The 25,806-nt window shown below is 38.0% G+C and overlaps 1 protein-coding gene across 1 annotated transcript in view; it reads right to left on the bottom strand.

The window, feature by feature from the left end:
* The window catches only part of OTOGL (otogelin like), a 141,789-nt gene that overhangs the window by 48,690 nt on the left and 67,293 nt on the right, over positions 1–25,806 (bottom strand). Inside the window, 8 exon segments of the mRNA XM_018552912.1 lie at positions 410–688; positions 4,892–5,059; positions 8,065–8,091; positions 8,969–9,125; positions 9,965–10,081; positions 10,870–10,989; positions 12,573–12,719; positions 12,820–12,954. Coding sequence (XP_018408414.1) covers positions 410–688; positions 4,892–5,059; positions 8,065–8,091; positions 8,969–9,125; positions 9,965–10,081; positions 10,870–10,989; positions 12,573–12,719; positions 12,820–12,954 — 1,150 coding nt within the window.

A 25,806-nucleotide genomic window follows, 5' to 3' on the forward strand; every position in this document is an offset into this window, starting at 1 on the left:
TCTATATTGTGACTGGACAGTGAAAGGAGAATAAGCATACTCAAGAGCTCACTTTTAATCACTGTTCTCTAATCCTATCAGCATGTTCCTTGCACTGAAGCACGACTGCCTGGCCTCTTCTGCTGCTTCTACTGCTACTCTGAGCTCTGCTTTACATGGATTGAAAGAGGCTGATGCCAAGTCAAATTCCAGTAACTACACTGCTTCCATTAAAAAATCAATTAAGGATGTATTAATCAATAGAGCATAACATTCATTTGTGTCTTTTATATTTGCCTGGAGCTCGCTTTAAAGTCCAAACATCGATGTTTGAGTAAAATCAATGGTAATAATGACTCATTATTCCCTTTAGTATATTTATAAATTGTATACATGCAAAAAGGTAAATTTTCTTGATAACATTACCTACCTTCAATTTTAAATCCGCTGGACAGTTTAAATTCCTCAGAATTGTCGTATTTAGAAACTTTAACTTCTGTGGCTGTTAGAACTATAAAGAACCCCTTTCTGCTGTGCAATTCAAAGGCACTATATCCTGGAACCCAGAGGCCTTGGTGATGAAAAAAGGTAGCTCTTCTACGAAATGTCGAGCTGGTTTCCCACTGCTCCAAATGCACGCTGTCATTTTCTTGCACCGTCAAAAAATAATTTGGTCTTTCCGCAGATTCCAAAGAGACAAGCGATAATGCTGCGTCACATGAAATATTATGATTAACATGTTTTACAATTGTTTTTACATTTCCAAAGGCAACAGCAACTTTATGGAATGGAGTCCAGATAGCAAACTAATGCTTTTCACATACACAGCAAGCTGAACTCCAGCCAAACAGCTATACAAATACTCAAATTAAATACAAATATGGGAGCGGTTTTACCTGCCAAAGGATTTGTATCCCTCTTCATCCAAAGCTTTACATAGCTTGGTCACACAAAACAGCCCTGCTTGGCAGTAATTCTTACAGGTCTTGTCTCTCCCCCCATCATATGACTGTACCATAAAAGCAGAAACAGCAAACAGATGAGCTTTAAAGTGACACTAAACCTAGGAGTTAAATCTTATAAATGCATTACATTCAAATAAATTAACTATCAACAAAAATGTATCCTATTTGTGTATCAATTGGATATAGATCCTCAAATTATCTCTGAATTGGTGCTGACACTGTCCTTCTTACTGGAGGGTGGCTACTTTTGTTCCCCATTGTCCCTATGGGTAGCCACCACTCCAGTTTCACTCCTGTGATGGAGTATGGTCTCACGTTTGGTTTACTATTTTGTACTGCAGTTAGAGCCTATCACAGGAGACTACAATCTCAATACAAATTAGTAAACTAAACTTGAAATGATAGTGCATCACAGGAGTGAGTTTGGAGCGGTGTCTACTTAACAACACACAAAGGGACCATGGTGAACAAAAGTAGCCACCCTCCAGAAGGAAGGACAGTCTCAGCATAAATTCAGAGATGATTTGAGGGTCTACAGCCGAGTAATACACAAATAAGCTTTATTGTTTTGCTTATAGTTAAGGTACTTAAATGCCTTTTTAAGATTTAACTCCTGAGTTTACGGTCACTTTAATTTGCTCTCTCCACCAATCAGTATGATCATTGTTAAACCATCAGCATTTCAGCACAGCAGGTTGGCTCCTTATGCTGCTTTTCCCTCTCTGGATCTGAGTTCTGCTGTACAGGGACAATTTGAGGCTGTTACCAAGTTAAGTTCAGGAAATTACACTCCTTGCCTAAAATACATTTACAGGGTTATTCACAAAAGGGTGACGAGTTTGGAGCCGAAGCTGGAATGGCTGGCCGACAACCTGCTACTGACAGCTTGGCGGAGCCAGCCATCATCTCACGGTTGGCTCCGGCCACTTTCATGCAGAGACAGATCAGCGTCCCCTGGTTAGCAGCTAACCACGGACGCTGATGTGTCATTACACTGAGAACCCGGCGGAGCCGGTGTGATATCACGGCGGCTCCGTCAGGTTCTCAGTGTGTAATGACAGTTCAGCATCTCCTGGTTATCTAGTAACCAGGGGACGCTGGACTGTCATTACACACTGAGAACCATGGCAGCGAAAGGGTTAAATGATAATGAGGTGAGTCAGGGCCTTATCTAAAGTCTGGGTCTATGATACAAGGGGTTCCAGAAGAAGAGCATCCCAAGATACCCATAGTTCATCACTGATGTTACCTTAGGGAAACTCTTTAGGCCAAGTAAGGTTAAGGTATATAGTGGAAATTGTGTCTGTCTTCTTTACATCTCTTTGCAATGGATAGAATTTTAATTATTTTTTTTTCTGTGTTGAAATAATTATGGAATATACATAACACTATAATTAGGTTATCATGTTCACTCTCACTAAATTTGCTAAGTAAGTTGGTTTTTGCATGCACAGCAGATTGTAGCAGTTAGTCTCGCTCCATAACATATGAATCATTGTGTGCATACTTCAACCTGATTTACTATGAACATTCTAAGTGGCACATGGCTTCAAACTATATATGAGACAACTGCATTTGCTGTTGGGTTCACATGGATTGTTTCCTTTTTGCAGGTACTTACCTACATTATTTATGTCTATACAGATGCATCATTGAATTGACTATTAGTAGGCAGTATTACACTGTGAAGGTTAATGTGAAAAAGATTTATGTAACCATGACATTAGTCTGACCATTAATGTTTATCAGGCACAGTGATTTATATATTTAAATAACATTTCATTAAGTTCTCATTAAATTGTGAGTAAAACAGAGCCCCGTTTAGTCTATTAAATAAGATTTTAGGAGATTAAAAAAACAAAAATCGTATTAATTCACATTTTGTCTGTTCTAATGTTGGCATTTACCAGTTCCAAAAAATGTTGATTCGATGATACAGAACTTTAGAGGTTTTCTTCTCCATCTATACATAGATGAGGACTTTCTCATAAGGGTCAGCTGGTTCTATTTAACCAATGCATACTGTGTGTCTTGGTGTGTTTACCAAAACATTAAAGATTGAAGCGTTAATCAATTATGCAACTTGTTTACTTTGTACATTCTTTGATGAATACCACCACTTGCATCAACAATCATCCTGTTCTAAACTGTTTACAATGTAGCTAAATAATTTACTATGAGTACATTTCATAGAATAGAATTCAGTGTAATTCTATCAATGCAAAACTGCATATACAGTACTCTCATTTATTTATCACTAGTACAGTAACTTACCTGTGACTATTTGTTAACCTAAAGGCTTTAGGTACACAAGCTTGTTAGGACATTCTATGCCTATACTGAAACAGAAAATACAGGGCGCTATGCAAATCCCTTCTATTAGTTTCACTGATATACATGAGGTTTTCATACTAATATAAAACGAATGTCAGTTTTGACATACTTTTTTATAATTTACATATTAGACCACAGGTTCTTTAATCTTTCTAAACAAAGGTTCAGTTTACTGTTCTTCAGACCTCAGGGGGGCGCGTCTGTGGTCAATGGAAATAGAAAATGCCCTGTCAGTGGTCAATGGGAAAAAACAATTTTCGCTGTTCACTGTTGGTGAACAGTCGGAGTTAAAAGAAAATCCCCTAGCATTTGAAGTTAGTGGAAGGAGGAATAGCGCCAAATTGTTGGTGTTAGTGAAAAGAACAGTGCCCCATTGTTGACATCATTGGGAGGGACAGTGCCCTACCGTGGGTATCAGAAGTAGGAAAAGTGTCCCATCATTGGTATCAGTTGAAGGAATAGTGCCCTATCATTGGTGTCAGTGGAAGGAATAGTGCCCCATCGTTGGTGTCAGTGGGAGGAATAGTGTCCCATCTTTGGCATCAGTGGGAAGCATAGTGCCCTATCGGTATTGGTTGTAGGAATAGTGCCAGATGGGCTAGTTAAAGGCAAGCAAAGAGCCACAGTTTAGGGAACCACTATATTAAACTTTAAACAAACCAATAAACACCTGGCTCTGATATAGGCAGACATTTTCTGTTTATAACATACAAACCAGTTCTAGGGCAATGCAGCTTCTTGACTGTGAATCATATCTCTGCTAAAGAACTTAATTGTGGAATATGAGATAACTTTTATCAGTGGTTTCCTTATCATATTTGGTTATGCACCCATGTAGGCAACATGTCACTAAAACATGGTTGGGTTGCTTTAATAAAGGAATATATTGTATATGGTGTACATTGCAAAGTAAATGTACACTTTCAAATGTGAACGTTATGAATGAATAAAATGAAGCTGCGTTCATATGCATGCAAAAATCTTGTATTTTTAATATAATTTGCACATGATTATTGGGTATGTAAAGTAAGTACAGCTTCACTTTATTTACTAACCTTAGTGGATTTTACTTTACTAATGGAGTAGAGGCCATGTAGCTTGCAAATTAAGCCCCCTGTCTTTGAACCACCAAATTTTCCATCCATCTCATTCAATACCAAATTAGTTTTATTTGGCTGTGGATTTACTTGCAACACACACACATACATACATACATACATACATACATACATACATACATACATACATGTGTGTGTGTGTGTGTGTGTTTGTTTTATGCTATGCAGTAATAAGTAAGCTTTCTGGTGTTAAAAAAAACATGACATTTCTGCATCTCTGGCTTGCCAGATGCTGCCCACTCCTACTGACCTAAGATACATATTCTGTAGTATATGCAATAGCTGAATAATGGTCTTCTTATCAGCAGCAGAGAATTACAATAAACGATAGGTTTCAGAGCACATTGCTGCTGGGATACACATTCAGACTATAACACTAGTCTCACTGTGCTTGATCACTTAACACCACATACATTGACTTAGGTTACTTTTGATAGAATTGCCTGCATTTTTTTGTGACAATATTATTTAAATATTTGGACGTTGAGTACTCACACAAGTCTTTATCTCTAAAAAGTCCAGGTGTTACCATGAAGTTAAATAAAACATTTCCGTGTGCACTCATTCTTGGCAATGGGAATATATATTTGCTGGTAGCATTAACGCCTAATACAATTTCACTGTTGCCGCAACTTGAGAGAATGAAGGGACCTTCGCCTAATCCTGTTTGAAAATGAAGGAGATAAAGAATGATAACATACGACAGCAATGGAGACACAGTAAATATTAATTAAAATGTTGCCTAAATTCTCCAAGAAACAATGCCTTTTTATGAAGTATTTGAGCTAGATTAAGGGTTATGAGATTTCAATGGCAATGAAACACAAGATACATATTGTATGGTGTTCAGTGTAAGGAACTTGGTGCATTGGGATTGAGGAACATATTTTACACTAAATGTGCTGTTTACAAAATTAAAGAAAGGCAAGTATGATTGTATATCTGTATAGATGCATTTTTTCCCATCTTCTGCCAATTAGGGCTCTTTTAGATGGAAGGTTACATGAAGTACTGAAAGTTATGAAGGAGTGATGATGTAGTGAACCCTATTAGGCCCCATTCACACTGAGCGATTTATCGAGCGATTTTTGCAGCGATATCGCTCTATGTAGCTTCTCCAATCCATTTCAATGGAGCTGTTCACATCTCGTCGCTCAATATTGCTTGTAGCTTGTCGCTGTAGCTTGTCGCTCCTACATGACCCTTTTTTCGAGCGATTTCGAGCGATTTTGCTCCTGATTGCATACAGCCCAATAGGAAAAAGTCGCACGACAAGTCGCCCAATATCGCTCATATAAAATTGCGCGATTTTCATGTCGCTCAGTGTGAATGGGGCCTTAGGGTATGATGATGTATTACATAATGTACTGAAGGTCTGAGTGATGATTTAGTACATGATGTAGTGAACGCTCTGAAGGAATGATGATATAGTACATGATGTAGTGAACGCTCTGGAGGAATGATGATATAGTACATGATGTAGTGAACGCCTTGAAGGAATGATGATATAGTACATGATGTGTATTGAACGCTCTGAAGGAATGATGATATAGTACATGATGTAGTGAACGCCCTGAAACTTGGTGCATTGGGATTGAGGAACATATTTTACACTAAATGTGCTGTTTACAAAATTAAAGAAAGGCAAGTATGATTGTATATCTGTATAGATGCATTTTTTCCCATCTTCTGCCAATTAGGGCTCTTTTAGATGGAAGGTTACATGAAGTACTGAAAGTTATGAAGGAGTGATGATGTAGTGAACCCTATTAGGCCCCATTCACACTGAGCGATTTATCGAGCGATTTTTGCAGCGATATCGCTCTATGTAGCTTCTCCAATCCATTTCAATGGAGCTGTTCACATCTCGTCGCTCAATATTGCTTGTAGCTTGTCGCTGTAGCTTGTCGCTCCTACATGACCCTTTTTTCGAGCGATTTCGAGCGATTTTGCTCCTGATTGCATACAGCCCAATAGGAAAAAGTCGCACGACAAGTCGCCCAATATCGCTCATATAAAATTGCGCGATTTTCATGTCGCTCAGTGTGAATGGGGCCTTAGGGTATGATGATGTATTACATAATGTACTGAAGGTCTGAGTGATGATTTAGTACATGATGTAGTGAACGCTCTGAAGGAATGATGATATAGTACATGATGTAGTGAACGCTCTGGAGGAATGATGATATAGTACATGATGTAGTGAACGCCTTGAAGGAATGATGATATAGTACATGATGTGTATTGAACGCTCTGAAGGAATGATGATATAGTACATGATGTAGTGAACGCCCTGAAGGAATGATGATATAGTACATGATGTGTAGTGAACGCTCTGAAGAAATGATGATATAGTACATGATGTAGTGAACGCTCTGAAAGAAAGATGATGTAGTACATAATGTAGTACATAATGTAGTAAACGTCATGAAAGAGTGATGAAGTAGTACATGATGTAGCAAACAGCATGAATGAGTGATGATGTAGTACACAATGTAGTGAACACTACGAAGGAATGATGATGTAGTTAGTACATGATGTAGTGAACGTCATGAACTAGTAATGATGTAGTGAAAATTATGAACAACTGAGGATGTAGTGAAAATTATGAACATCATGAACGAATGATGATATAGTATATGATGTAGTGAATAAGTTGCGAATAACAGTTGCATTATTCAGAGATGCATGGAAGCAGTTATAAATGTGTGTAATATTGGCAGCCTACTGACGAAGGGGGCATGCCCCGGAAACGCGTCGACACTTCACCTACATACAGGACGTAGTACACGGATCCCTTCATTGCTCCGGTTTTTACATTGTCCTGCAGCTTATTATCATTCTACTCTTGTGAGTACCTGCTAGTTCATTTTTAACCTTTTTATTGGAATAAACCTATCTGCACCAGGAAAGGCACCCCTCTTTGTGTTTTCTTTCAGATGCCCCAGTTCCCCTGACTGTTTTGGGGCTGCGCCCTGCACATATGCCCAGCACTCCTTCCTTGTGAGGGATGATGATTGCCTCTGGTGCTTCTAAACAAATACTTTATTTCCTCCTGTGTTCTGGGACAGGAGACCCTGCCACCAACCTATAAAATTGCAGGTAAAATTACAGAATATGCAAGTATATTAAATGCTTACGTGCAGTAATTTCTCTTTCTATAAATGTTTTTTTTATTCACTTGCAACATGCCTTTGAACTTGCTAAAAAATAGTACTTTCCCAAGAGAGTCAATTCTCTTGCCACACCCCCTCCTTGCTTGCAAATCATAGCTCTCTCCTCTACTGGGAGTGTAAAATTACTCTGCGCTGGCCCAGCTTCTCTGTTCCTCCTTCACCTCTCTACATAGCCTTTTATGTAGCTGTCAGTGAAAGAGCGAAGGAGAGTGACAGCTCTGAGTCTGCCGATATCACATCCAAGATGGCAGAGCCCAGCAGCAGTCCTGGGGGTTTTGGATACCTACACAAGGGAGTTGCTTATAGGTAAATAACATACATAAAATATGTTAAATTCACATGGAATCCTATGGGAAGATTGTTGTTGAAATAAATAGTGGCAGGGTCTCTTTAACCATTCCCTACCCTATACAAACTATAAAAAAAAAAACTTTACGTACACTAAATAAATTAGTAAAAAAAAATGTATTATATTGTTAAAAAACAACTCACCTTGGTTATAATATTCACAATCATATGCTGAAAAACAGAAATGGTGATTAAAAACTAACAATACAGACTTCATAAATGTAAACATTGTTTTCGGTTATTCATGTACATTGTGCTTAAAGTGTACTTGTCAGCCATTTTTAACTTTGAAAGTAAAAGTATAACAGCCATTCAAATATAAAAATGCTCTATTCCGAAAGTTAAATTCTGCTGCAGCACAACTCACTAGAGACTCCTAATATTACAAACAAGCATTTGAATTTAAAGATGTTCTATGAACACTGCATCAAGTGTCCAACTTTTCCGACAAAAAGGTAGGACCTCTCTTAGGTTTCTGTTGCTGTATGTATCCTTACTGGGGAGATTTCACCCTCAGTTCTGGGCCAAACACAAATGTGTTGTTTCTTTCCCACAATGGCTTGCAACTGGTATTCCACGTGAAGATTCGAGACAGCCTACTGACCCCTGTGACACCCTTCCACCCAAACAGCAAGACCCCACGACCCCACGACCACATCACCAGGAGTGTCCTATCACTGAACCTACACCAACCCTATCAGAAGAGTTCACCGCCATTGTGCCCTGTCTTTCCATCACACTTGAGTGTCAAACACCGCATTTTTCAATCCAACAATTCATTGTTTATCCCTGATCATTTCCCATCCACACATTCTGTGCCAGTCAGTAGCACTCCTTCCGTAATTAGATCTGTGACTTTTGTCTTGTTGATTGCTACTAAATTGATACTAATAGTATAAATTCTGCTTCAGATAACAAAATGGCTGCATCCACTGAGTGTAGAAGAAGCCATTTTGTAACAGGTTGATATCAAAGGCCTGCATTAGATTTGATTAATATAGTAAAATCATAATTTCTCACAAGCTTTCAAAAGTAAAGAACTACTTACGGCACATATTGGGCGATCTCCAGTGGACGGCTACACCTTGTTGGCAGCATTTGTGAGCATATGCCGCTATGCTGGTACAAAGGCATTCACAATCTCCTCCAAGGTTGCAGTTACATGTGTCTGTATGGCAGTTTTTTACAAATGATGTCACATCAATCTGTAACACAGTATAACATAACACAATCAATATTATTTTTCATCCCCACAGTAGATCATTCATAATTTGCCTTTAAAAATGACAAAATTCTAGTTATTTTAAAAATAAAATATTACATATGGAGCACTGCAGCTATATGGGTTGTGTGAAGGCTCAGGTCACTACTAACCGCAAAAGGGTTAATTTAATATTAATTTCAATAGGAGATATGAAATGAAAATCAATTATTATAATGCCATCTAGTGTTTATCTTAGGGTGGTGCAATGTTTGCATGCAAAGGCATTGAGACAATTGATTATTAAACACCATTGAACACATATTTGGGGCTTTTTAGGTGCTTTCACACATGTTTTTCATCTTAAAAATTACATTTATTAGATATACTCCATAAAATAAGGACAAACATCCATAAAATGTTTTATGGAATTTGATGAAGAAAATGTGTGGAAGGTCCTAAAAAGCCCCAAATGTGTTCAATGGTGTTTAATGTATAATTTATAATATGTATAATAAAGGTGACTAGTATATTCATGACCATAAAGACGTTCACTACATAACACATTTAATAACATAATTTAAAAAAATCAGTTTATCATCATCATCATCTCTATAGTGATCACAAACTAAAAATCAGGTATTTTAAGGAGATGTAAAATATCGCTGGTCTGACCACAGAAAAATTCCAAAGAAAATATCTGCATGGTAATTGGTCAAAACACATTTTTCTTTCAAATACATACTGGCAATCCCCAAACTTGTGAAGCGTATGCTTTAAAATGATTATCTTTCATTGTTGTATGGTCTTCTTTAAAAATGATACTTATATATTCCAACTTACCACATTACGGCATGGAGCAAACACATCGCTATAGAGAATTGAACACTCTTTTTTTGCATATGGGAATTTGCTTTGGTGAACTTCGCAAGGTCTCATTGTCTCATTATAACTGTTACACTGGAGACGAAAAAACACAACACCCTTAGCTTTAAAGTAGTATTATACTCTCAAACTTTTTTACATTAATGAATCCAGATCAACCAAATAATAATTGCCCAGCAAAATATTTATTTACAGTTTTGCCCAAACACTAAAAGTCAACATGTTTCCAAACACCTGGCTCCAACTCTCAGAACCACTTCTCTGAACTTACTGTCCAGCACAACATCACAAAGGACAGAGCAGTCTCCAGCAGCTGTTCATCTACTAGCTTGGAGAAGGAAGGAGGAACAGGGAGGAGGGATGTGACTTGCCCAGCTGTGCCTGTGTGTTTGTGGAGACACACAGTTTACTAGCATACACAACAACGGCTCCATAGGACACTGCCTGAGAAAGGAGCCACCCTAAAACAGGATTTCAGGGCCAGTGCTCACAGGACAAGCTGATTGTTCAGGGAACTAGAACTTTTAAAAATCAAGGAGCAGTATCCATTGTAGGTCACTCAATCAGCATTTGAAAAAGCTTAAAAACCTTTTCACTTTATTATCACTTTCGGTATAACAGTCAATAATTAATTTATATGTGCTTTGGGTGATCTTGACCAAAACAAACTGGTATGTCTTCAGGCAACAACAGCAGAAAAAAGGCTCATGGGTTTTTATCAGTGACCTTACCACAGCTACATCCAGCAGATATAGAGGAATATATTACCAATAACAGAAATAGCAATGGGGATTCATATACGGGGAATATACTGAGATCATTTGGGCACAAAATAAGATCGTTCCCAGACAAGAATTTCATACCTGGCCAATAGTCCAGCTGTCTCCAAACACCTGTGCATTCCTCACCTCCATATTATTAGAAGTAGTCAAATCATTGGAGGTGTACTTGTCAAAGTTTCCACACAGACCTGAAAGTTTTCCCTAAAAATATACATAATATCATGTAGATTTTAATAAAGTCTTCCTGAATGGTATAAGAACACATTTCTAATCTATTTATCAAAAATGTAATATATTGCAGTTTACCAACCCTTACATGTGGTGGCCGCATTTTTTTTCCTTTTCTATGACTTTCTTTTCTTTATTTTCATCCAGTGACCCTGCCAGTAACACATTTCCTGCCCTAGGGTGACAATGCTCACTCACCATACTGCATTTATAGAGAATCAACATTGTGACTCTGGGACAGGACTACTAAAAACATTCTCTATCATCTTCTCCATAACATAAAGTGGAGGAGTCCCTGTAGTCCTGTAGAGCCAGCTGGAAACTGTCAACTAGCAACATGCTAAAATGCACATTTGTTACCTAAAAACACACTTAAAACTTCAAAACATTATATATTTTCAGAAAGCGGAGGAACCATGGAATAAAACCATGGCGATTGCAATTTAAAAAATAGGGCAACTGTTTAAAGCTATATTTTCAGTAAACATAATTTTGGTGTACACAAACACAATCAAATTTTACATAATGTTCTGTAATTATGGAATTTAAAAAATATATATTATTTCATTTAACGTTATTGTTATCACAAGGGGGGTTACAAGCTCCCTACGTAATAGCTAAAGGGATTTCTTGAACCCCTAATGCCTTCTCTGCACTACCCCCAACTAGACAGAGTAGACTCATAAGCCGGGATCTGACAGCTCTGAGCCCGGAAGTATTAAGAGCTAAGCGCTTCTAGGGGAGAATAAGACATGGATGTTTCTCATTTCACCTCAACTTGCCATCCTGACAACACTGATGGAAATCATGGGCTCCCACAGGGCAAAGGTGAGTCCGGAACACACACAGCTCAGTAGCCCAAGCTAAATTTGCCCACACTGATAAATGACTCATTGCAATGGCTCTGTTCCAGGTTTCAGTAAGAATCAACCTGCCTAAAAAGAAGATGATAACTGCTGTAGTGTCTATTTAGCTAAACCAGTAAGGCTCTGAGAATTCTTTTTCATTTATTCAATTTAAAAAAAAAAACATTTTTAAAGCAAAGATGATCTTTAAATTTAAATTGCATAACATAACTAACATAAAACTAACAGTAAACTATTTTTTTAGTTTTCTTTTAAGAGCATTACATAATCAATAAGAGCATTTCTTTCGGGCAGCACTGGATTTCTGCATAGCCAACATAGGCTTTTGCCTGAGGCATCCCCTAAGTTTTCACTTACAAATCATGGTGTTGACTTTGTATGTGCAACTAGAATTAAGCTGTTTGACTGCTCTACTCTTTAACATCTGGAGCAGCTTACCAGTTCTAATGTACCAACAAGGAAACCAAAAACATTTATAATTTTGATAACATTTTAATTAAAAATGGTAACATTTATTTTACATTTATGGAAAAAAAAACACGCAACTATTTTTCTAAAAGTTAGAGTAAAATGATAATATGCATAAATGTACAGAAATTATTTGACCCTAACTTTTAGAAAAACGGTTGTGTTTGACTTAAATGTGAAATATGTTTTAACGTTTGAATGCAGGTAACCACCAATGCTTACTTTCCACCGGGGTCCAACTTTAACATGTATTGTGGTTTTCTTGTCCCAAAGTATTGTGATGTCTAATTCTGGAAAGTGTACCACAGTGTAAAACCCAGCCTTCCAATGCTGAATCCTAAAAGAACCATTTTGCATTCGAAACTGCTTCTATATCAATACAAAGAAAAATAACATTGTTAGTGAGTATCCTGCATTTCCACAAAATAATAAAGATTTAAAAGAAACCTACTAAGACTTTCGCACTAACCTGTTTTTCTGATGTGTCCGTAAAATAAATCTCAGTACCACCCACGGAGATTACAAGATTTTTTGAACAAATTATGTCATTATCAAAGCATTTCTTATTCTGAGCAATAATGGAAACATTGGAATAATCAGTGCTCTGTGGGGGGAAAAAAATCACACTTTAAAGCATAGAGAGAAAACAAAAGCTGCTAATCATTGTCAATTATTCAATTGTTACATTAACAATGTTTTCTAGAGCACTTTAAGATGAAAAGGTGCCATTCATGTCCCATGTCCCCATGGATCTTACAGGCTTAGCTCTCGCTCATGCAAGTGAAACCTCCAACAGACAGTACATGACAGTCCCCTGATCTAGTCATTTACAGCTGGGTCAACTCACAACCTTATGCCCCAAGCACAACTCCAAGGCTCTCAGTGGTAAAAATCAATTGGGCAGGCTAAACATTTAGTTTCATTTGCTTCTATTTGCCCTATAATACATGGTTCAGGCTACATCAGCCCTTGGCACAGTGGTACTTTCCCCTCTTACTGATATCACATAAACAGGAACATCTGGACAACTTGAACATTCCTGGTCATAGAGAGCTCTGCAGTGACAGGCTTAGATTTGTTATTGGATTGTGGTTATACATCCAACTGTCCCTCTTATTTCTGTGGACATTTTATTAGTCTAAACCATATCCAAATCATGAAACGACCATGTCATGTATTGTCACCAGTCATTGTAACCAGTACATGTTACCAGTCAGTGTGGTTGCTGCATTAGTTCTCTTAGGGCTTTTGTTTCTTTATTTTCACCCAGTAACACATTTTCTGTCCTAGACTGACAATGCTCACTGAGTGTACTGTATGTGTGGAGGAGCTCTGTTATCCTAGTATTAGTATAGTAGGATTTGTTGCACAATGTATACTGGCTGTTGTGTGAATGGGGCAAAATCAAATGTTTCTAAGGTATTTTCTCTTCAGGTTAAATATTACATGTACCATTTAGGGAACATAACTCAGAATGGTGATAGCGTGAGTTCCCCAGGTCCGAACTCCTAATCCCTGTGCTCCGTACATTACGTACTACTGACCCCTGTGCTCTGTTAATTACATACTTCTGACCACTTCACTCTGTGTGCTACGTTCTCCTGAACTTTGTGCTCTGTTAATGTTATACTCCTGACCCTTGCACTCTTTTTTGTTATATTTACACTTTATAACCATCACCTATGTGCCCATGGTCTTCACAGTTGCCATGGTCCAAGTTTCTAGGTAGTCCCCAACTATTTTAATTAAGTTCTTCTTTAAGTTAGGCTCAGAAAAGTGTTAGTTCTCTATGCTGTTTGCAGAAAAGCATAAGTAATGGAAGACTTTAATTTTCTAACAATGGTTCTGCTGAGGTTTATATGTGTCTGTGAGATTCTCTCTCTTGTGGCACAGTGATTAAAGCATATTTTGTGGAAACAAGGAATATGTGTGCTTTGTATACAGTATGTAGGCTCAGGTTTTATTGAACCAATGCCCCTTTAAGCAACCCCCACTGTAAGCACACACATTTGGCTACACCCAACATTCACTGTGGCACACTTACCACACCGTATCAGTGCTTTACTAATGGTGCCCAAGGGAGCCACAGGTCTGTTACGCTAACATCAGTGGGAAAGCTAAGGCTATGAAATTCTTACAATACTAAGAATCTGCATGTGATAATATAGAAACTTCCACTTCGTATTCATTTAAAAGGGCCTAAAGCTGAACTACAGGCAAATAGCTAACTACACAGATAAAATAAAAGCTATTTTACCTGCCCAAGATTTTTTATTTCTGTCCAGCCCATCCCATCCTGAGGTTTACACAACACTGCCATATAGCACATCCCTGTCTAGCAAAGTAGGGGACCTATTCTTTCCCTGCTGCAGTTTTACTTCTAATTAAAGGTCTCCTCTCCATCCACACCTTTTGAATGGATAGTGATAGGAGAAGCAGCACACTGAAGAGCTCATCTCTTTGTCACTCTGCTCTTTCCTTCTATCAGAATTCTCCTTGCGCTGCAACTCACCTGGTTGGTGTCTTGCGCTGCTTCTCACAGTCTGAGCTTGGCAGTACAAGAGGCTGATGCCAAGTCAAATTCAGGAGCTTACACTGCTTGTATTTTAAAAAAAGATACATTTAATGATGTATTCATGATTACAGAGCTGCATTCATTTGTGCCTTTTATATCTGCCTGGAGTTCAGCTTTAAGCAAGTTCACTATTGTTCCTGAATATAAGAACAGAAATAGGCAGGAATCTACTAAGCTAAGTATATGGTTCACCTGGGAGGTTTCACTTTAAATTCTGTATTTAGCAAAAGGAATTTGTCAATCTTGTAATTATAACCAAAACAAAGCTTGTGATCATATTATACACATATTTTCTCCTGTAACAGTTATGGTAGTGTTCTTGTTGCAGCGCATGCTATCCATTAAACAGACAAGACAACTTCTTAAACATGTCTGACTGAATGAACGTAAAATGATAAGTAACTATCAGTATCCAATAACTGAAAAAAACAAAGCATTTGTCAGATGAAAGCACATAACCTAAAATTATGAAAAATGGTTTTCCATCTTCTGTCCAATGACTCCTATTGTTTTGAGATTTTATTTTGTTCAGAAAAAAGCACACAATTATTTTGGACAATTTGCTCATTGTATTCTTTGTTTGCCCTCACCTTGTTTATCTAACAGATTTGACATTTCCTTGGATTACATTTCAGCAATCCTCTTCTAATTAAAAATGCCTCTGATTTTCCCAAGATTAGTTTCTGAAAATGTGCAAGTATCTGTTTCCTAAAGATAGCAATCTGTGTGTGAGTGCGGACTGTTAAATCAATCCACAAAAAACATTGTAAAACTCTGTTTAGGATGTTTTGGGTGCTGATGCAGTAATAGGTAACCATCAGATGTAAACCTAATTGCTGTCAGTTGGAATGGCTTTCATCATTCTCTTATACTTAACACATCTATGTATCAGAGTTAGCATAGTTCAACAAAACTTGATGTATGCATTAGTAGAAAAGAAAGACAGGGTGTATTCATAGTAGCCAAACAGATTCCAGATTAACATAGTGCATATTATCTGAAAGCATAATTAGGGATGAGCTTGGTTTCCTCTGAATCTGAGCTCCTGTGAACATGGAAGGAGCTCCTCCTAACATGGTAAGAAGCTCCTTCCACTGCTGCCCAATCAACTGCGGCCAGAAAATTCCCTGCCAACAGCTGCATGTAAGCAAAGGGGCAGGATGCAGTGACATCATTGACTTCATACGGCTACATGGGTTATTTGGTCCATGATATTGACTTAATATGGCCATGTAGCCATAGAAGGTCAATGATGTCAGTACAAGCATGCAGCCCCTTAGTTTATTGTAGCTGTGGGGTAGCAAATTCCCCTGCTCACAGCTGATTAGGCAGGTGGCCCATGGCACGTCAATGCCTGATGAGCTCATCCCTAATCATAATGGTTCAGTATAGACAATTCAGATTCAGAGAAGTTTATATATTTTTAAGGAAACTATATCAAGAACACATGATGACTAGGTGTTGCATCACTAGAGCACTGGGTTCAATTCCTTTAACAAATATTTTCTGCATGGAGTCTGTATTTTCTGCTTTTGTCTACATGATCTATCTCTGGGTATTTCAGTTTCCATCCACAATCTATATTTGTTTATGTGGCTGTGGTGGAGACACCAGTCTGTACACGGTTCTGGATAAGGAACTGGTGTGGAAGGTTTTATTGCACTCTCTAAATCACTGTGAAACATTTTGATGCCATTTAAATATTAGACATGTAAATTTTGTTTAATTGCGAATGGATATTCCTATGAATTTTGTTAAATTCAGACATTTGGATGCATCCAAACTTCCGAATTGTAATGTGTCTGAATGCGAACAAATCCAAATGTTTATTTACTGAAAATGGAGATCTTTCCTAATTTTGTTCAAAATAAAACTAAATTGGAAATGTGACTGTTCTCTGGCCAATCAGATGTTTTTTTTGGCAGTTGGGGGTTGCATTACAGGCATGGTCATGTGATTTCATTTCAAAACTAAAATTCGGACAGATCCGAAATCCAAAAAACGAAAGGAATAAAAATCCAAATGGATTCAAATCGAAACAATTTTTTTGCAGGGTTACATCTATTAAATATATCATATGAATCAATTAATTATTATATATTTTGGGTTTTCTAGAGGCCAAAAGAAGCCTTAGGGTGCCCAAGTTGTGTACGCCTGAAACATGATGTTATTCTTAATGATTAACATCTTTCAATGTGAAGAAGCATTGTTTCCTTGGCAATGCCATAATAGCATAGCATAGACAAAATAGACATACATAGAACAAGATTCCCGATATTATTGGAATTCTATTGTAGGTAACTTGTTATTCAGTTTTTACATCCATTACCCTGTGTGTACTGTATATGCAGCATCTCTTTATCAACAGCAAATGACCCTGGGAATTAAAACGGTTGGAATGCAACGTATTTTGCTAACTCTTACATAACAGCTGAAGAAAGTACTATTACTTTCTACTTTGATGAAGGTGTTATACAAACACATATCTGGTCATAGAAGTGTTAAATGAGCCCTAAATTCTCAGTTCTGTGGAAAATGTAATATTATTCCTTAAGTACATAGAGATGATTCATCGTATGCCTTCAGTCCCTCTGTGTACTCGTATATGCTCATGTACCCCACTGCATAATGGATAATTGTGCTTTTAACGTATGGAGAGATACCAAACAACTTTGCATATTGAATATATGTTCTTTCTTTGTATTCATCTGTCTATGCCGGACCTGGTCAGTGTAAACTTTGCTCTGTTTACATTCAGTTTGTCTGTAGCCTGCACTGTAACCTCAGACAAGTGGATCTGCTCCACATATCTGTTTGATTCAATAAGTACTAAAGTAAATATGGTGAGGTGATGGTTACTTTAAATACCCCATCATGTGCAAAGGAAATAAAAAATAAACAAAAAACAGGATTTTTGCTTGAATGTCTTTGGATGAGTGTAAAAACTAGGGATGCACCAATACCAATTTTTCGGTAGCGAGTACAAGTACCGATATTTATCTTTCAGTACTCGCTGATACCGAGTACCAATAGCTGTACTTCCGTTAGCATGGAGCTAGCTTCCCAGCCGACCAAAGAGCATGGTGCCGGGTGGTGTGTCATTATCCACCAGCCAGCTTCTTGATTGCCTAGGAAGCCGGCTGATGTTGTGTGGCCGGGAAACCGGCTTCTTAGCCAATCAACATCGAACCGGCTTCCCAGCCAATCAGGAAGTCGGGAGGTAGGTCATTACCTGCTGCCCAGCTTCTTGATTGCCCGGGAAGCTGGCTCCATGCTGATTGGCTAGGAAGCCAGCTTGCCGGCCAATCAGCATCAAGACAGCCAAACATAATAGAGCTGGCTTCCCGGCCAATTAGGAAGCGGGGCGGCGGGTCATTACCCGCCTAGCTTCCTGATTGCCCGGGAAGCCGGGTCCATGTACATTGCAGCACTGCCAGTCAGAGGAAATCTTCCTCTGACCGGAAGTTTCAGTATCGGGGGTTAGTATTGGAGCAGTACGAGTATTCGGCCAAATACTCTGTATCAGCAAAATGTAGTGAGTATAGTGAAGCTGTGTTTTTTCCTAGGGTTGCACCGCTACTACTATCGGTATCGGTGCATCCCTAGGAAAAACACAGCTTCACTATATTCACTACACTTTGCAAAGTGAAAAAAACTTTACCTCTTTAATGAGTAAACCAAATATATTTATTGGTATCAGCCATAAAGGAGGATTCCTGTGCTGCAGTGCATCAAACAATCACTGGAGATCACAAACTACTAGAGGCAGAACGCTACAGTGTAGTTAGCTGCAGTGTAGGGAGCAGTGTAGGGAGCACATATCTCCAGACCAGGACAACAAAGAGCCATGAAATATTCTGTAAAATGTGCATTCTCCTTTCAACAATCCACTGCCTGGAATTACCAATGACATTGGCAGGGCTTAGTTTAAATCATGCAGGGGCTGCATGCTTCAAGCATTTTCATTTTGTGATTCCCAGTGATTATATGAGTACATTGTAGAACTTAAATCATCATTTATGGCTTCTGGCGGTAAAGACATTGAATAATATAGGTATGTGCTGCAGATGCCTCTCTTACTGCTCTTCTTTTATTACAGTGTAGATACAGACACGCTACCTGTAAACAGTGACCTGGTTTCTCAAAGAAGTAAAAGGGTATTTGCAAAGTTGATTAACATCTCTGGGATATATTAAATGGGTTATAGTATATTAAAAGTACCATTATACAAGAACACAAGTATATGAGCCTGTGAATGTCCACGTCAGCTATTTTTAACTGCACCCATTGTAAGCTCTTTACTGATCCAGAAGTTGCACAGCACATATATAGCAAGGGGCTTCGGTTCAGCCCATCTCATCTGAGAAATGTGTGTGATCTAGTAATAACTAATTACATAAAACACAAATTTAACTGTGTCTTTGAGAGCACTCACAGTTCACTAAATTGTTTGCACATAAAGTTAAGGGTGTTAAAGAACATTATGTGCACTATACTAGGTCACACTGTAAAAGGCTTTCTGACGCTTTTATGGCCCCTTCTTACCTGGCTAAGGAAGATTTTTCTTAGCCTTACACTGCCCATAGACATTAGAGGGTGGTCAGGAATAGAAGAATTATCTGCCCATCATCAGAACAGAAAATCTACAGAGCATTCAATAAACTTACAAGTCTAACTCTGCCAACCTATCAGGCTTATGTCAATGCAAAGAGGGGGAAGGAGCAGGAGATCGGGACAGGCAGACACTATCAGTACCTTTTATTTCGGAAGAGAACAAAATTGATTGCGACAGGTTTTCTAATCGGCTTGATTAATGTACTTCTCAAAAGCTGTTGGTCAGCAGGGTACCTGTTTGTGACCATAGACATAAGGCCATATTTTAATGCATCTATTTATCTCTACATTACAGTGAATAGCGGAGTAATTCAGCCCAACCTGGATGCTCTATATTTTCCTAGGCCAGTAGTTTGTGGGAAAAATGTTGCATACCATATCTACCACTGTAATTGTCAGGATATTGGTGGAATACATCCCTAGTGGCAAGACTAACCGGGCTATTCACAAAAGGGTGAAGAGTTTGGAGAAGGCAGGAGAAGTAAACGATCTAGGCCAAAATAGCTGATTTGGAAAAATTATCCAATGTAAGATTTTTAATAATGCAGGAGGTAACTAAACACTTTGAAATACACCCAAAAAACTAAAAAAAAAACTAATTTTGAAGGAACATGTACTTTAAACAGGATTGGAGTGCTGCTTACATTTCACACCACAAAACACAACATTTTAAATCATGCATAAATATGTAAAATTCAACCCTTTCTTTTTTATTTTGTAACATTCAGGCCCTCTATTGAAAGAACAAAAAGTCTAACTTGTTCAAATGTATCCTAATAGAGTAATAGGAAACACTATTTTCAGAAGTTATAGTCATGCTGTGAACAGCTCACAGGTCAATTCTGATAAATGTTTATTTGATAGGCAAGAAAAACATAGAAGCTGGACCTGAGCTTTGAAACGTGCGGCCATGCACTTTCGTTATCACAGCAATACAGCTGTTTCTGGCAGTATCATGCACTCCCAGCAACAATGTTTTCTAGTTCAGTGGAGCAGAAAGTCCTGTCCCAAGCGGGAGAGCAGCTTGGTATTAATGATAAATGATTGAGCATGTTTATCAGTGCCAAATTGTGACTGGCAAAGTCTGCTGGGACTGGCATGCGTAACCTGGCATATTATATGAACAGATAGAGGAACAATTCTTCTATTTTACAACACGCTGCACAAACACAATGTATACTTCTGTCAAGTAAAGAAGACGTAATGTAGTACATTTCATTATAGTATGTGCACTACAACCTATTTTTGATGTCATTATGTTTCTATTAATGTAGTATTTTAAAAGAATTCATGTTTCAATCCAATGAATGATAGGTTTACCCTGTCAAAGCTAGCAATAATACATTGGTATTAAAATACAATAGTTCAACAGTTGCAAAAGGTAAACTCCACTTTGAGTATAATAATATAACATATATACTGTAATTGCTACACAAGAAATCTTGTAATTTAATGTTATTAAAAATTACCTTTTCCAATTCAACCTGAAGCTGCTGTATTTTTCTAAAAATGTAATAACACGTAACGCTATATGGCAATCTATGCCCACATATGTGCCATTTCCTGCTTTTGTGATTGACTTACTGATTTTCTGTTCATTGTAATTTGCAATTAAGTTTGTTAGAATCTTTGCAATGTAAATAAATCACCCTGAAGAGATTGTATTTTTACCCAACAGTAGAAGCTACACTATGGAGTAATTGGCAGAGCCATTTGTCCTGCAAAACTCTGTGAACATTTGTTTTTGCCCGCATTCACATAGAATGAATGTTCACAGAGTTTTGCAGGAGAAATGGCCCTACAAATTACTCAATAGGGGGACTTTTACTTTTGAGAAAAAGTTTCCATTCAAGTCCAATGTAATATTAGGGAAACACTGCATTATGGCCACTACATTTCTATTTCCTTCCCTAAAACAATTTCGTTGAATTTAACTTTATTTATATTTTAAAGGAGGAGTTGAACTGATATTACCAAGAATGTAGTTTTCTACTTCGCTGAAGGATAATTCAGCGAGGTAGAATAATTGGTAAAATATTTAGCTAAGGTAATAATTGGGAGGTATTTTAAGTTGTGAATGGTGAGACTTTGGATGACTCACAGGGTTATTCACAAAAGGGTGAAGAGTTTTGAGAAGGCAGGAGAAGTGAACAATCTAGGACAGGGGTGGCAAACTCAAATTCATCGGGGGCCGCATCAGCAGTATGGTTACCCTCAAAGGGCCGGTTGTATAGGACTATGCAGCTACTCACATGTGCCCATCTCTGCACCTCTGGATGATGACTATACATCCTTATCACACGTTTATATTCCACGCCTGGTGTTGCTGCAAATTCCTACACAGCATACACCTTCCACCAACCATCACTGCAACTTCCAGCACCATGCACTCCGCTTCCCCCGCAACTGCCCCACACATACACACAGCCACTTACCCAGCCGAATCCCCTGCCGGACCCCGGGTCACTCCCTCTCCATCCCCTGCTGCCTCTCCGTCTGAAGCGCTGCCCGACCCCCGGCCCACAATCTGCGCATCCGCGGTAGATGAGGAGGTGGGGGAGAGAACACGATGGTCACGATGGAACGGAGCGCCATCTTGTGGCCGGCGTGGGTTTTTGCAGTGATGTATCACATAGGGCCATGAGACAGAGAATATAGGGCAAGCTACAGAGAGGGACAAACTTGCATATGCATATGTAATAATCAAGCATAGTTGCCTCCCAGGTACATATTTTTTTTACCAAACCATACACGGAACTGAGCATTTTCGGAACGGAGGACACTTTTCTATGATCATTAAAATTCATGTTATTCACGTGTATGCCATGTATAGTGGGGAAAAAAGAGAGAGAGATGGTAAAGGAGATATGGTGAATAGGACACTTTGAAGCCAGATATTGATGTTCAGATAAGAGTGGTGTGATTATCCGTTTATGAATTTAATGTTCATATCAGCAGAGCACAGGAGACCAGTGCAACCATTGCTAGCTATTAGGTTGGTTGGAATTTTCAATCCATCATTCCATATATCTTACCTGATAAAGATATATACTGTGACAGAGCATGTGCAATTTGGGGATTTGTCTTTGGGTTTTGTGATTGAGAAGTTCTGAAAATCAGATCCCTCTGTGTATTAACACTATATCTTAGACCAGATTTTAAGTCTGCATTAGGGTTTGATCCACGACATATTTAATAACGCAAGCTACATTATGCATTTAAACAAATATTGACTATTTCTGGAGGAAATCTGTATGTTTAATACATTATATGTTGACTGCAACCATTCCATATCAGTATTTCCGTCACATTTTCTTTTCATGTTTAAGTCATTTGAAATATTTCCAGGGTTTTAAGGTTTAATATATTTTTATTCACCAATATACCAATATACATTTATTCACATTCACATAAATATTCTCGAATATCATTTATACTGTAAAAATCAAATGTGTTTAATTTCTCTTACTTTTATTAACTATACATTTCCAGCATCCATCACTACCTCCTCTTGCATCCTCACTCTTACACTTACTCTCCTAAGGAGGGAGAGATCAGTGTAATAGACCTGTGTCTCTGTGTGAAGTTTAGTGCAATCACCACAAAATCTATAAAGTCCTCAGACCAACTTTCCTATTATCTTACCCCAATCAATTCAAAATCTCAGCTCTGCACTTCCCATCTATTTATTATAAATTGTGACCTTATGGGGGTGATTTACTAACCTAAACACACGCACGCACCAGGTGCGTGTGATTTTTACACAGAAAAGCGTATTTATCAACCAAAAAGTCTCTATAAGCATGTTTCCATTAATGCCATATATGGAAAAATCATGCACATGATGCATATATAATGATGCTTCACAGTTTAGACAAAAATGGTTAGCTCATGCATTTACATTCCTGCATTCATCAACGCAAGCAACACAATGTAGAGCTAATTTACACAACATCACCTTGCAATTCAGGGCAGGGCTTTGCACAACACACCTGCTGGGTGTGTACACACTACAAAGGTGTTTAGATTCCACCCATAGATCATGCTGGGAGGGAACACACTACAGAGGTGTATACATGTTCATGGTGTGTTTATAAGGTTAGTAAATCAACCCCTATATCTCTATAATGGTGCTGCATCATCCCTACTTCAAATAAATAGTGCATTAAGACCTTCCCCCCTTTACTCACCTTCTTACTCTTGTGCTCTGATTATAATCAGATTCTTTTATTTTAATTTTATTTATGATCCCTATCTCACCTTTTCTAGTGTGTATTCTCTCTCACTCCTCTCTGTGTTTTAGGATACCCTACTTTGGGGATCTATATTATTAATTTATAATTACATCCATTAGTGAATTAACTCTCCCTCCCACCTGTATTTATCAAACCAAAGCAAACTTGTGTACTCTAACCCTTTACCTTTTTTACATCTCCCCATCTATATCTACCGATCTCCCCCCATCTTCCTCCCTCCAACATTCTATCCTCTCTCTCAACCTTAACAGATCGAAAGCCATGTCAATTTTAAGTACCAATATGTACTTTCCCTTAACTACCTTTATAATGACTGTCTATACCCACCTCAACCAGAAATTAAATCCAATGTGTTAATTTATTTTAATATAATTCTAGTATTATCCTAATATAAATTTTATTTTATTTTAATATAGTTTTTATTCTATGTCCAGCTGAGGGGGCTTTCTTCTTCTATATCTCTCTCCTCCCCCCTGTCTGTCTGCCCCTTCCCTCTTTTCTGAGCCCTATATGTTTCCCACTTCTCCCAGGTTTTATCATATTTATCCTTCCTATCCTCATCTCGTGCCCTCAGTTCTTCCATATGTCTTATCTCCTCCATTAAATTTCTCCAGCTTTCTAGAGAGGGTATTTCTGCGGATTTCCATCTACGAGAAATATCAACTCTAGCTGCTGACAGCATAAATCTTAAGATGCCTTCCTTTGTATTTTTTATCGAACCTGGGATCAGGGATAGTAATGCAATTAAAGGACAGCCCTCTATATCTAGTGATTCCATAGAGCTATAGATTTCATAGATATGTTTTATTCCTTCTGGGCACCTATACCATCTAGACAGTACTTTATAGTTTTTTTTCCTGGTAGAACAAGGAGGTAATCAAAGCATGCGATATAATAAAGACTTTTCCCCATTCTTTCTCAGTTAGTTCTCTCCTTATGTCCTTTTCCCATCTTTTCATGTATTTTGTATGGCCCTTAGCATCTTCCTCCCTCATAAGGCCATATACTGCTGCCAGAACATGATTGATAGGCGTTATCGAGATACATAGTTTTTCAAACAGGGTAAGTGATCTATTCAGAGTATTTTTAGTCCTGAGATATCCTATGAAATCCTTTAACTGCATGGATTCCATCCAGGACTTCCCATTACTCTGACTTCCCAGACTTAGTTCTTTTTTAATTTCCTCTTTACCTGTCTCTAGAACCTGCCAAACTTGTATAGGGTTAGAGTTTGCGATATTTAAAAAGGAGGTGACTTGCATCCCTGGTGGAAACTGCGGGTTACTCATAATAGGGATTAATGGTCCAATCCTGGAGGACAAATTATACTTAATCAAGGACCTATCCCAAATGCGTAGGACATACCAGGAAAGGCAAATTTGATCGACTAGGTCTGTGATCAATAGACAGCCACGGAATATTTCTCAAGGGTAAAGGTGAAATATCTTCCTCCAATTTTATTCCACCCTTATTTTGACCACTGTGTATCCAATCTAATATTCTTTATAGTTAAACCGCTTTATGGTACACTGCAAAATCCGGCATTCCTAGTCCTCCTCTTTGCTTTGGTCTCATTAATACTTTTGCACTTATCCAAGGTGTTTTATTAGCCCACACAAATTTAATTGCTGCTCTCTTTAGATTTTTAAAGAAGGAACTCGGCAATAAAATTGGAACTGTCTGGAACCTGTACAGGATCTTGGGTAGGATGTCCATCTTTAGGACATTTATCCTACCCAACCAGGACAGGCGTAGGCAGCTCCATGTAAGAAAGTGAGTAAAGATCTTATCAATCCAGTCACGAAAGTTGATAGCATATAATGTGTTTAGGTCTTTAGGAATATTGATTCCCAAATACAAAATATAACTTCTCTGCCTCCTAAATGGGTATCTCTCCCTGATATAAAGTTGGGTTTTGTCGGTTAATGATATATTTATAAACTCTGATTTTGATAAATTTATATGAAAGTTACTTAACTCCCCATATCTCTCAAATTCTTTAAGTATATTA

The sequence above is a fragment of the Nanorana parkeri genome, unplaced genomic scaffold (assembly GCF_000935625.1).
Source record: "Nanorana parkeri isolate BGI_ZX_2015 unplaced genomic scaffold, ASM93562v1 scaffold101, whole genome shotgun sequence".
Taxonomy (NCBI): Eukaryota; Metazoa; Chordata; class Amphibia; order Anura; family Dicroglossidae; genus Nanorana; species Nanorana parkeri.